At 51.0% G+C, this 12,842-nt stretch overlaps 2 protein-coding genes across 2 annotated transcripts; one reads left to right on the forward strand and one right to left on the reverse strand.

The window, feature by feature from the left end:
* Positions 1-206: 206 nt before the first annotated feature.
* BDW74DRAFT_185914 (uncharacterized protein) lies at positions 207-10,303 on the forward strand (the record flags this gene model as incomplete). Its single annotated transcript, XM_073731149.1, has 22 exons — positions 207-535; positions 614-965; positions 1,113-1,834; positions 1,865-2,313; positions 2,344-2,818; positions 2,852-2,902; positions 2,933-2,939; positions 2,970-3,154; positions 3,188-3,308; positions 3,342-3,428; positions 3,462-3,623; positions 3,654-3,887; positions 3,957-4,519; positions 4,559-4,599; positions 4,636-5,336; positions 5,421-5,870; positions 5,961-7,038; positions 7,073-7,658; positions 7,704-8,272; positions 8,326-8,801; positions 8,856-9,741; positions 10,281-10,303. The coding sequence occupies 22 exons, from the start codon at positions 207-209 to the stop codon at positions 10,301-10,303; spliced, it is 8,547 nt and encodes a 2,848-aa protein (XP_073582554.1).
* Positions 10,304-10,975: 672 nt separating this feature from the next.
* BDW74DRAFT_185915 (uncharacterized protein) lies at positions 10,976-11,617 on the reverse strand (the record flags this gene model as incomplete). The annotated part of the gene is made up of 1 exon (XM_073731150.1): positions 10,976-11,617. One exon carries the CDS (start codon positions 11,615-11,617, stop codon positions 10,976-10,978), a length of 642 nt encoding a protein of 213 aa, XP_073582555.1.
* Positions 11,618-12,842: the final 1,225 nt, after the last annotated feature.

The raw sequence follows: 12,842 nt of genomic DNA on the forward strand, positions 1-12,842 counted from the left end.
TTTCTCTTCTTGTCTTCACAACAAACCTCACCCGTCTCCTTTTTCTCTAAACACCCTCTGACCTAACTTTTCTTCAACCTCCAAGAATTGATTGTCTTTACACACACTCCAAAAAACCATTGCTTACATTCCCTCCTTCCTCATTTTGGTTCGCGCCTCCTGCCTTGCCTTCCTAACCGCGGCCCGCCTACTGGGCCACTGACAAAATGGCTACGCATGGGAGCGTCCTACGGTCCGTATTCAATCATGTCGTGCTACCACCAGAATTGCCCGGTCAGACCGACGAGCACCCCGAAGCCGTTGATAGGGGCTTGCTGCGTCGGCTGCTCAGCGCGGTGACTGTTATGAAGGCAAAGTGTGATGAAGCTTGGTGGCCCACCTGGCAGTTTCTGGAGGACACATTGAGACTGTCATCTCTAGTCAATGATGGAAGAATATGCAATAAAGCTGTTCTTGTCAAAGTATTGGGCAAAGTTTCCCCGGAGGCTGCTCTTGCTGTTCGAATTCGCGAACAAAATGCAGGACTTCTCATCAAGTAATTCTCGCCCTTAGGGACCACAGTCCTTCCTCTGCTACAATGATTGTATGATCAATAACACTCTTGGTTACGTAGACACGATGAAGCAGGTATCATCTTCGAAGGGTTCGAAATCTCTGCATCCGCCGAGCCAACTCTTGCTGCCAAAGGGGCTTTGCAATGGGACTCTCCCGGGTGTGCGGTCTCCATCCCCTACGATGTTTTCGAAGACCCAAATTTTCAGGTGAATCTCGCTCTTTTTCTTGAGAAAGCAAGCGTAGAGCGCTTGCACCAGTTTGGCGTCAAGGTTCGCAAAGCAGGCACGAACGTGACTGAGGATAGAGACACATCCAATCCCGCCCTAATAACACAATTCTTGATGACTCTATTCGAGATAAACGGCACGCGATTGTCCACACCGATCCTGCGAAAGCGCATCAATGATGATGTATGCTGGAAGGACGCGAAAGCTCTCTGGCGATGCTCGCCTCTCTGGCTTACCCTGCGAATGTGCCTCCAGCGCCTGCTTCACCTGCAATTCGGCGAGCATGGCCGCATACATTAAAAAGGGCTGATGTGCTTGTTTCTAGCAAAGTTACTTGCTGAATGTGTACCTGAACTGGGTTCGGAACACTACCACCTTTTAGAGATCAAACTGTGTCGCCGACTGGCAAAACTTGAAGCCGAAAAGCCATCCATTATGCGACTAATCGAGTTTCCTTGCACAAGCTCGATTGGTATTGCCACGACATCGATTCAGAAAGAATGGAATCTTTGGAAACAGGAGAATCAGCGACAAATCCCAAAGCTGCCTCTGCGTTCGGATAGTGACTGCTACTTGACTCTCCCTAACAGCATTGAATATCTCAGAAGTGTTCTTCGGCCTATTCATCAGCATATACCGCGAACAAACTTTGTTGAGCCAAGCCGCCTTGAAAGTATTGTTGTGAGCAGCACGGCACAGCAGTTCGCCACCCTTACCAGGAGGTATTCTATGCTAACGGCTCGGGAGGTAGCAATAGCCCCGGACGAGTTTGATTTGCCATCCACACGGGAGGCTATCAAGAAACGATGCATCGAGTTGGTATCTTCCATTAAAGACTATATCGCTGCGGTTGGTGACGCATATGATCACGACTCCGAACAGTTCTCTCACTTTATTCTGTGCATATTCGACATGTGGGTAGTCATGGACAAAGCCGCAACAACTCTATATCCAGTTTTGCGGGAATTCCATCCGTGGTTCGGCCCTGAGATGCTCGATGTGTTACTTCTGGCCCGGTTCAAGGACATGAGGCGTCTCCAAGATATTCAATCGTATCTTCAATCTCGCTGCAAAGACTGCAGGAATGGAACCTCGACCATTTTCGCGGACCCTGCACCTGGCTGTTTTGCAGAGCGGTATTTCGATTCACCTAGCGCAGGCGCCCTTCATAGGCTGCAGGAACGAATCATCGAAGCCTCGCAGCGCGCCAAGGATGATAAGGAAGACGAACTAGAGGATGTCAATAATGATTTTGATGACTTGACTGAGAAATTGAGGTCGAAAAGTTGTACACTACTTCGCAACCCTGACGGGTCCCACGACATTCGCGGCTGCAACCATTGCTACTACCTGCGGTCCCGACGTCGGCTCGAAGTCAAAGTCCACGAGGACTTTCTTCCTCTTGGAGCTCGAAGCGAAGTCGAACAAAAGGCTGTTCTTCTCGAGCTACAGATACCAAAGGACTTGGCTGCCTATCGTGAAGTTACTTGGGAAATCGTGAACAGGCTCTGCGTTGAGATAAATTCCTCCAGTAAGGCCAAGCCGGAATGGCTGCTTCCAGATTATCCCAAACTTCAGAGATACAACGAGAACCGATCCAGCACCTTCACCCTAGCAAGCAGTACCAAATCCTGGCTTGGGACCCATTACAGTTGGAGAAGACTTCCCGCTGCCGTCCGTGATATAATTTTGCCGCACGGCTTGAGATACTCTTATTACGACTCAAAGCGGAAGTTATGGGTCAGTGAATACCCAGAGCGGCTGAGTGTTGCTCGCTACCTTACCCTTCAACTTCCTAAAGAACTTCGTTCTCCATTCTCAGCCCTTTATGCTTCGGCAGCGTTTGCTCCGAATGCAGAGGGGCCCTCTTCCTACGACACCCTAGCTAGCATCAGCGAATGCCCAACAGCGCTCACCATCCATGAGTTTACGGCACATCAGACTTTGGTCGGCGGAGCAAACCGGCGCTGGTTATCAATCCTTGCGGAACTAGGTTCCTCTAATGTTAACTTTGGCTTGCAGGAGACAATGGTCCTGTTCTGCCACCTTACATTACAGGCAGGCCCTAGACTGGAGGCTAATAGCTTTCGTGTGATCCATTTTATGCTGAGAGATGAATTGTTTTGCCAGAGAATGATTAAGCAAATCAGTTGGCATGTGGAATTTATCGCCACGAACCACCGCGAGACTACCATGATGGAGACTCTATTGACACTTTGCCTCCGGCTCTTCTCCCTCGGACCAGCAGAGACTCGCCCCTACTCAAAAATGGTCCTTCTTAGGATCCGACAAATAACTCTAAACTGGATTACGGTACTACGGGAGGAGACAAAACAAGCCAAAGATACGAATGCGGTCAACACCGCTGCTCGGTACTGCTTTCTCTCCTCTCTTCTGTGTCGGAGGACTTTTTCACCCTGGCTCACGGCTCGCTCAGCCCTCGATCCGGATGATTTGAGCTGCTTTTTCAATGCATCTATAGCCATGCAAGAGAGCCTCCTTGCTGATTTGAGTCAGTTTTCGACTGTGACCAAGAACATGCTAATCCGTGACATCAAGCTGGTCAGTCAACTGTCTGAATTGATGCGCACTAGTGTTATGCATGATTCCGGATGCATCGGAACTGCCATTAACTCTGCCTGGTTTGTTGAAGATGGCACGCAACAAAACTTCAAAGAGTGGAAACTGTTACCGCCTCCTTACGACAACTGGGTGACGTCCCAAACATGTGCATCAGAGGGCATTTTATCGCAAACTTACCATTTCCATATCCTTGAGAGGCATCTCCTCATCAATGGCAAGACCCTCGGAAAATTACCGGCGGACATTCGAGAGAGCAGAGTCCTAAAGGAGCTCTTTGGTGACCAGCAGCTGTTTGCTTTTCCATCACATCTCTCGGGGATGGAATGGACCCTACACAACTCTACAGAGAAACATCGAATCCACCTGGGTCACCGTGAAGGCCGGCTGATTATACGAGCGGAGGCATTCATGACTGTACTGGAGCTCGTTCCGAGAGACACTTTCCGCGGTGATCTGGACCTTGATCTTCCACTCCACCTCATCATGGATAGCTTCCATTGGGTGGACTTGCGAACCGGGATTGTGGAAATTAGGCAAAAGCCACGCATCTGCACTAGAAAGCCAAGTAACTGAAATCTAGACATCCGAAAGAGAAAGGCCGTACGAAAGGAATCCACACTGGTCGACCCCTGCTCTCCGCTGGCAAAGCAGATATCCCGGATCTTTCTTCACTTTGAGAATGCAAACCGCCTCATCATCACCCAGACCTCTAAAACAATTAATGTCGAGTTGAAGCAGATGAACCTAGCCTTCTTCGTCTTGAAAAATGGCTCGCTCAAGTGTCATCAGCTCGAGGCGGTCATCGATCGTGACCAAGACCCAGGCACGTTTTATGGTCTACAAAGTATGTTAGTCCTTCGTGATAACTACCTGGCCCAGCGTAGCATTCTTGTCTCCCTGGGCGAACACCGTTCAAAACGTCATCGAAGCCACGTTCTTGTTGATATGGAGTATAAGGGGCTCTATGCGAAATATACCATCAACAACGTGCTTGAACGACTTGAGTGTCCTGCGGATCCGCAACTCCTCTACGCAAAGGCCCAACTACACGCTTTGACAAGTCATTTGTTGCCGGACCCGCTTACCGGTCGAACTGGTACACAAGAGGCCCTTGACTGTCTCCAATCAGGATTTTGTCAGCCCTGGACTCCCTTGTCTGTTGACTGTAGGAGAATCCTGCTTCAGATAGCTAGCCTGACACCGCAAAGGCAGTATTACCCTAAAGGCACGCGTTGTCAGCAACTGGTTTCCTGGAACCCTCGCCTGACAGCAAACATTCAGCATGATGGCTTTTATCCTGTTGTGGATGCGATACTCAAAAGGTCTGATCTTCTATCTCAGTTCTCCAACCTCAAATTGGGTCCAACTGAGAATAGTCTGACGACGCCGGTCAATACAAGTCATCTGCGCGAACGAGCGCAACGGCGGCGGGCAATCTTTGAGGCTCCCGGCTCTTCGCAGGTCTTCCAACCTGAGGACGTTTTATATGTTTCTCGAGACGCTTGGTATACTTCCGAAGCAGCCAATAATGTTCGTGATATCGTCACTTTGCTCCAGAAACAGCCATCCTCAATAACCACTACCCGGGATCTGATTGGGCTACTGGAAAGCTGGCCCTTAGTCGGTGGTTATACAAATTCATTCAGCCTTTACAACCTCAGCGACTGCCTCCAAGTCAACCTTGGTGAAGAATGGGGAGGCCTAGTGAACATGTGCCGGAATGCCAAAGAAGATGACGTGTATAACCTCATGTTTCAATTGGGCGTGATTGCGTTTCGGGACGGAGTAAACATGACCGCACTGCGAGCCATCGCGTCTTTTTATGTGTTCCCGGAGTTCAGAAACCTAGAGTTTCTTCAACACGAGTCTTATGATAGATTCGTCAGGGATGAGAAGCCTACATCTGATACTCTGCGGCCGATGATCAGGACATCGTACCCCCCTCAGCCCTCAATCTTCAAGAGACACCCGGTGACCGATGAGAATGCTAGGTTCGGATACGATGCAAGGAGCGAAAAGGAGGGCTCCTAGCTAACCAAGATGCTGATTTGACAGTGGCCTTGTGCAGAGCCATCTGTGGAAGAGTTTGTGCCGAAGTTTTTGAACAAGACGCTGGCCAAGGAGACTATAATGCCAGAATGGACCAGACTATATCAGAATTCCCAATTCCAAAGTCATTTGGAGAAAGTTCAAACAATCTTGAACCATCACTTCGCAGCCACAGACGATTTCGCATTACCGACGGTCCCAAGTCGCACTCAGCAAGAGATTCTAGGCCCAAAACGAAAACACGCTCTCTCTTTGTATCCTCGACTGGAAGAAGATCTCCTGGGAAAGCAAGCGCTCCAAATCCCCAGATACCTAGGACGTTCTATGGAACAGGGCGTCTTGGAGGTTCCAGAATTGCCAGCTCCAGTGCAGAAGTTCGATGCCCTGAAACCACCGTCACCGGAAATTCTTGAGCTTGAGACCATAGTCCACCAGCTTGGCCGTTCCAATTGTTCAGTGAGATCCACGTATGCTCAGGACCTTGAACAGAGCATCACAGCACTCAAGGCGAATCCTGCTTTAGACCATAAGCATTAAATGATCCAGCTCACACCGCAGATGAGGGTTGATGCCCAAATTCAAGCAGCTCTTGCCGATATCAAGGGCTACCATCGTTGTATCAGCGACTCTCTCCGCGCCCATGACTCAAGGTTCAAATGGTTAACAAGAGGTGAATTGTGGCCTAGCTTGACCCCTACCACGATTCTAAGGCAGCTACATTCGACATCAAAGCATGATTTCGGACCGGGGATGAAAGAATTGTTTGTGTCGTACGCTCTAGCAATCACTAGATTACAGAAGCTCCTGAGATTGAATGAGGCCGTCAAAAAGCACGATAACAGCGCACACGACCGCGAATGCGACCCTGGCCACATTAATTGGAACCCCGCAGAATTTCCAGACTGGATTCTTCTTGAGATTGACGCCAATATCCAAATTCGACAGGGTCAGGTTACTGTTGCCATGGAGATGATTTCACCCTCCTCCGGGGACAATTCTGTGCTTCAAACGAACATGAGCCAAGGGAAAACGTCCGTGATTATGGAAATGGTTGCCGCAGTGTTGGCGAATGGTGCGATGCTCATAAGACTTCTTGTTCCTAAAGCGCTGTTGTGGCAGGCTGCGCAAATCCTCCAGTCACGCCTAGGTGGTCTCCTCGGCCGCAGCATGGCACATGTCCCATTCTCCCGACAGACTCGGGCGACTCTGTCCCTCATCGCGGACTATCATCAATTGCATGCCAACACGCTGCTCAGTTCTGGCATAATACTGAGCGTACCCGAGCACATCTTGTCGTTCAAGCTCAGCGGACTCCAACGCCTCGCCGATTCAAAGCTAACAGAAGCGAGTCAGATGATTGAGACGCAGAACTGGTTGAACGAGGTATCTCGTGATGTAGTCGACGAATGTGATTTCACTCTGGCGGTGAAGACGCAACTAATATACCCAGGTGGTGCACAGCTCTCAGTCGACGGTCATCCGGACCGGTGGGAAGTCGCTATGGCCCTTCTTGGTCTCTGCTCCCGATATTTCAACGATCTTGCCCGAGAGTACCCCTGGAGCATTGATATTCTACAGCGCAACTCAACAGGGTTTCCTGTGACGTATCTACTCCGGAAGGCTTGTCCGCAAAATTGCGCAAGACATTTGCAATAAAGGGACAACTTTGTTACCACTCGATGATTGTAATGAAAAAGGGAAAGAGGCCATACGACTGTTCATAACCGAGGATAAGATTGACAAGTCAGTGACGAAACGCATTGCAAAGCTTTTTCCCGATTCCTCGCGATCGAGGAAGGTGGTCTATTTGCTAAGAGGATTACTTGTACACGGAATCCTCATATTAAGTCTCAAGAAAAGGTGGAATGTTGGGTATGGGATTCACCATGGTCGAGACCCAATCGCAGTCCCTTTCCACGCAAAGGGCGTTCCATCTGAACAGGCTGAATGGGGTCATCCGGATGTCGCAATCCTGTTCACTTGCCTTGCATTCTACTATGAAGGGTTGAGCTTGCCCCAACTGAAGCGGAGCTTGGAGGCAGTCCTCAAGTCCGATCACCCTGCGACAGAATACGAGCGGTGGACTCAAACATCGGTTTCCCTACCAGAAGCGTTACGGCATTGGGCCGCTATTACGGTGGATGATGCGGGCTTGGTTGCGGTAATATGGCGGCATTTGCGCTATACGCGTGAAGTGATCAATCATTTCCGCTGCAACTTTGTGTTTCCTCTCCATGCCAGACAGTTCGCCACCAAGATCTCAGCCTCTGGCTGAGATCTTCTCTTGAGCCACGGCTCGCAGTATCGCTCGACAGAGGACCTATGGATTCGTCCAGGCATCACAACCGGCTTTTCAGGTACAAATGACAATCGCCGACTTCTGCCACTCACCATTAAACAGCGTGACCTGCCCGGTTTGTCTCATACAAATGCTGAGGTGCTTACCTATCTTCTTCAGTCTAGAAATTGGAGCTGTAGTATCGCCGTAGGGCGAGACGGACGACGCATGTCCGAGAACGCACTGTTGGAGTACCTACATGGAAAAAATATTCGCGTCCTCATTGATGCGGGTGCTTTCATCATGGAGATGAACAACGAGGCCGTGGCTAGAGAATGGTTGAAGGCGGACTGGGAAGCTCAAGGGGCCGTATACTTTGGTGATGACAACAAGCCCTGGATTATGCATCGCAGCTTAAAGCGCGTTCCCCTGTTGGCTAGCCCGTTTGCGGACGACCCCAACGAAGTTCTTGTCTATTTAGATGAGGCTCACTGCAGAGGAGTCGACCTCAGATTCCCTGTCAAAACGGTAGGTGCAGTTACTCTGGGTCTCGGACAGACCAAAGACCAAACTGTTCAGGGTAAGATACTATTGTCTACATCCCTGTTGGTCCATTTTCTAATCGTTCCATAGCTGCAATGAGGCTGCGGCAACTCGGCACCACGCAGTCTGTGATTTTCATAGCGCCACCGGAGGTTCATCAAAGTATCCTCGACGTTCAGAAGAAGACCTCGGGGAGTGCCTTGGACTCTTCAGACGTGATTGCTTGGCTGCTCGATCAAACCTGCGCGACCAATCGTGAGCTTTCGCCCTTGTACTTTGCCCAAGGCAAGGACTTTACTACTCGAATGCATGCGGCCACAATGTACAAAAAGTTCCTTTCCAACCCCGAGCATAGGAAAGCGTACATAGAGACATTGCAACAGCCCGAACAGCAAACCTTGGAGCAGCTATACGAACCGAAGTACCGCAATGACGCGACGCTCGAATCGTCACCCACAGCATTCGCGTCTGGTGGTAGAGTGACGGCTCTGATGCAAGCGCTTGAGGCCAAACAACACCAGGAGTCTGAGACGTTCGAGTCAGCTCGTGGTTCAGCACTGGAAGAGGTGGAGCAATAACGCGAGGTGGCCTACGAGATTGAAGAGGAACGTGAGCTTTAGCGCCCTTGTCGCAAGAAGGGTTTGCGGTTCCCTGGTCTGCATGGATCAGTCTTGGATTTCGCCAAAGGCAACCTCCTCAGATCGGATAACGTCGTGTCAGCAGCGGAATGGCTGGAAAATACGCAACTCGGAGAGAAGTACAAGATCGAAGGATCGTCCCTGGTGCCTCATATCTACCTCTCTGTCGAATTTCCCCGGACAATCAAACTGAAGAAGTCAGTCAAAGATGACACTTATACACGTCCTGTGAACTGGCTGCTCTATAACACAGTTACTGAGACTGCTCTGATAGTCATCCCAGAAGAGGCCGAAGAGCTAATTCCAATCATGCGCGACTCCCTGCCCCTGAATACCCACCTCATCCTCTACGCGGCGCCCTGGACAAAGTCAATGCTGCATTTCAACGACCTCACCTATTACTCTTTGCCCAGTCTTCCAGCGGACTGGAAACCACCCGTCTGGCTTCCGTTCGAGCTAGGGATTATCGCAGGCCGACTCTACTTCCCCTTCTCAGAGTACGCGGATATCTCCGACCCCCTCTATTCACTTTCCGGCGTTCCCGGCGAAGAAGATGAAACTCTGAACTCATGGACCAAAAACCGCCTGAACTTCCTGCAGGAGTGGCTTGGCATCCATCGTCAGGGTCAGGACATTACCGACACGCCTATGGGCTACATTTGCCAGAATTGGCCGCTGCGCGCTGGGCATCCGTTCTTCGCTACACGGACTGTCAAGGCACCAGATGCGCCGGTATTCGAGTCTCTTCGGTATCGTGTGCCGGATGAAGGGGAGGAGTACTATAGCAGTGACGACGGGCTGGATGTGGATGTGGATGTCGATGACATGGATCTCGACGTTGATGATAATGGCGATGACGGCGATGAGGGTCATCGGACTCCCGCGGAAGATATGATGGATTTGGACTGATTTATGGAGCATGAAGGATAAGCTTCATCTTGTACGAGTAATACTTTCGTTGTGTACTTCTCTCTCGATTTTGTATATTTTAGTATCTTATTGGTGATGATTTGTGATAATTGGAGAGGCCTCCTTGCGAGGAGGCTTTATTCAGACAAACCTCCTTGGGGTTCGTGTTGATAAAGCTGTCTCTGCATGATTCAATTGAGTAAGCGATATGTGAACTCCAGGCGACCGTGCTCTGACATAGGCAATAATCGCCGCGGTCCACGGGTAGCTGGTAATGTTGAGTATGCCCATGGACAAAATCTTCGCCAGGACTAAAGCTGCGGGTTACGGTACGTCTGTAAATGGGAGTGAGACCTTCACTTGCTAGAAAAGATGACCCTGGATGCCTTATAGCGTAGATATCTTCTTCTCCCCGTACTGCCTAACGGAGGATATCTATATCTACGATGAGCACATATCCACGCCTGCATGCCAACCTCCCAAGCCAACCCCGCCCAGAAAACAGCCTAAACTCAAACTGAATCAGTACGTGAGCCGTGCGTGAGACAAGCAACAGCGAGCAGCCGGGCATACCAATCCGCCCACGCGTTCCCATCCCAGAGTTCCGCCTACGGATTGACAAACACATCCATGAACGCGATGTTCATTCAGCCGGCGTCCTGGAGCGTACCCCCCTCAAGCGGCTCCTCGACTCACCCCTCTATTTCGTGCTCGGACGGCGAGGACGGCGAGGACGGAGATCACTTCTTGTTGATCAGGGGCACGGAGGCGTGGTACATATGAAGACCCTGGGCAGGACTCCGGGCAAAGAGGCCGTCGAGCTTTTCCTGCGTTTCCTGGAGACAGTATGTATATCGCTGCTGGGAGGTTGAAGAGAAGACCCATTTACAATGGGTTGGAAGCAGGTGGTGTTGGTGGAGGAGGCGGCTGTTCACGTCGCGGCGCGCTCTCAGCCCACTCCCTGAAATGCCTTAAAAAGGCACTCGACAGGTAGCTCCGTTACCGTATCATATTCCGCTGGGTCTCTGAAACCAATTGACAATGGGGCCAATTCTTATATTCCACAAACCCGTACGCATAGGGCTCAACAGTGTCCTTAGCTATATCATGGTGAAGGGTGCGTTCGAAGACGTCGAGATGCCCAAATTAATCAGGGAGCTGGGTAGACAGGGCCACTTCCAAAAAGGGGTCTATTAAAACGATGCAACACACGGTGGGCGCCGGTAATACTGTTCCCACCCCATCGAATCATCACGTAAATAAACATATGTCTGGACCATAACACCGTGAAACCGAACTTTCATCCACCCAACATCCCAGTAAACACACCCCTCAACCGGCTCCTCGCAGTCATACACGTCATCCTCCGACCCAGACTCCCAGTCCTTCGCAACCAACCGCACAAAGCTATCATTCAACCCCCTGGACGCAGGCCTTAGGACAGACTCCAACTCCTCCTCCCCAACCTGCAGACAATAGGCGTACCGTTGGGACACAAAGCCCGGCTTCGGACACAGTCCTTTCCCGGCCCCCTGTTCGCGCACAGGGGCCGCCGCTGCCCAGTCCTTGAAGTGCTCCCGGACAACTGCCGCCGTAACCCCATCAAACTTGGTGGGATCGTCGAAGATAGTGAGTGCCAGGTTCCGCAGGAGATCAAGCTCGCCCGCGCTTAACAACAGCATTTTCTTCGTGTCGTCCAGGAGCAGGCGCAGGAATGCGGCACAGTCGGCATCATTCTTGTACGTACATCGGTATATGACGAACCCCCAGGCGCGGTGGCCGTCTATGTGCAGGGACTCCTCGAGTATGTCGCCAGAATAGGTTTGCTCTAGCATGCGGGGGTAGTTTTTCGGCGGAGTAGGGAAGGTTGATGGGTTGGAGTGTGGCTCAAGGAGCTTGCGGATGGTTTCTCTTGGTGATTTTTCTGGCAGGTGGACTTGTGGAGGCGAGATGTGTATGTTGCGGATCTGGGTGAGACAGCCGCTGTGAGATAGGAGGGAGCTGTTAAGTTTGATTTGCTCGGGTTTGGTCGGTGCTGGTTTGATTTGAACGGGGATATTCGGGAACCCCGTACTGACTGATCGGGACAAGGCCTTGTGTAGATCTCGAATTGCAAGGATCATTTTTTGGTGTTTTCCGTGCCTGTGGGAAGACGAGATGAGGACAAGCAAAGCAAGCAGCTCAATCAACAAGAGAAGACCAAACGGCGGAACGAAGCGAGCTCCACGCGCGTTAAACCCAATTCATCCACGCTGTTGGCTTCCTATATTTCTACTATGGCTATGGCCATGGCTTGCAACCAAAGAAACAACACCGCTCAGGTGGATTGTAAGCTAGATGGGCGCACAGTAAACCCTTCCTTCTGCAACTCCTAAATAGCAAGACCACGGCAATCGGTACGGTATATCTGCCCGATATGCGCCCTGGTCCGGGGCCTGGGCTCAGATTGCTTGTTCACAATCACGGGTCCGACTCCACCACTAAAGAAAACAGGACGATCGGAGCCGGCACGCGGAAATCTCTTCTGCTCGGTCCGGCAAATCACCGGCCACTGGACTGTGCTAAGGTACCGTACCTAAGCCTACACCATATCGCCAACCTCTGGGATCTCGAAGCTTCGCCCCGTCTCCCGCCAGGCACACTTTCTCATATTTCTCCTCCCATCCCTCCAAGTCCAGCCGGTATGGGCCTATGATGAGCAGGTCTCTCATTTCTGTTGATTCTACGAGTCCTTAGTCTCAGGCGCCATGTGGGCCAGCTCGGTGAATACCAACCTGCCTCTTGGTGAGGCTTACTGCGTGGCCCCCATAGGTGATATTTCCACCTACTCCAACTACCCTGTCGCAACGCCTCTCTTTACAGTACCCACAGCTACCTTTTCTTCAGTCGACAGCAAAATACCCACTTCAACTAGCAGCTCGGGGTCTTAAGTACGTACCAACAACACTATCGAGGGCCCCCGGTACCATCGAGGGCTGCGAGTACTATCGGGACTATGACCCCTACCACCTCGAAGCGAATCTTTGCAAGAAAGCGGCCTTCTCGGCCGAGGTCGCAATT

Source organism: Aspergillus multicolor (assembly GCF_047715735.1).
Source record: "Aspergillus multicolor strain CBS 133.54 unplaced genomic scaffold BDW74scaffold_17, whole genome shotgun sequence".
Classification (NCBI taxonomy): Eukaryota; Fungi; Ascomycota; class Eurotiomycetes; order Eurotiales; family Aspergillaceae; genus Aspergillus; species Aspergillus multicolor.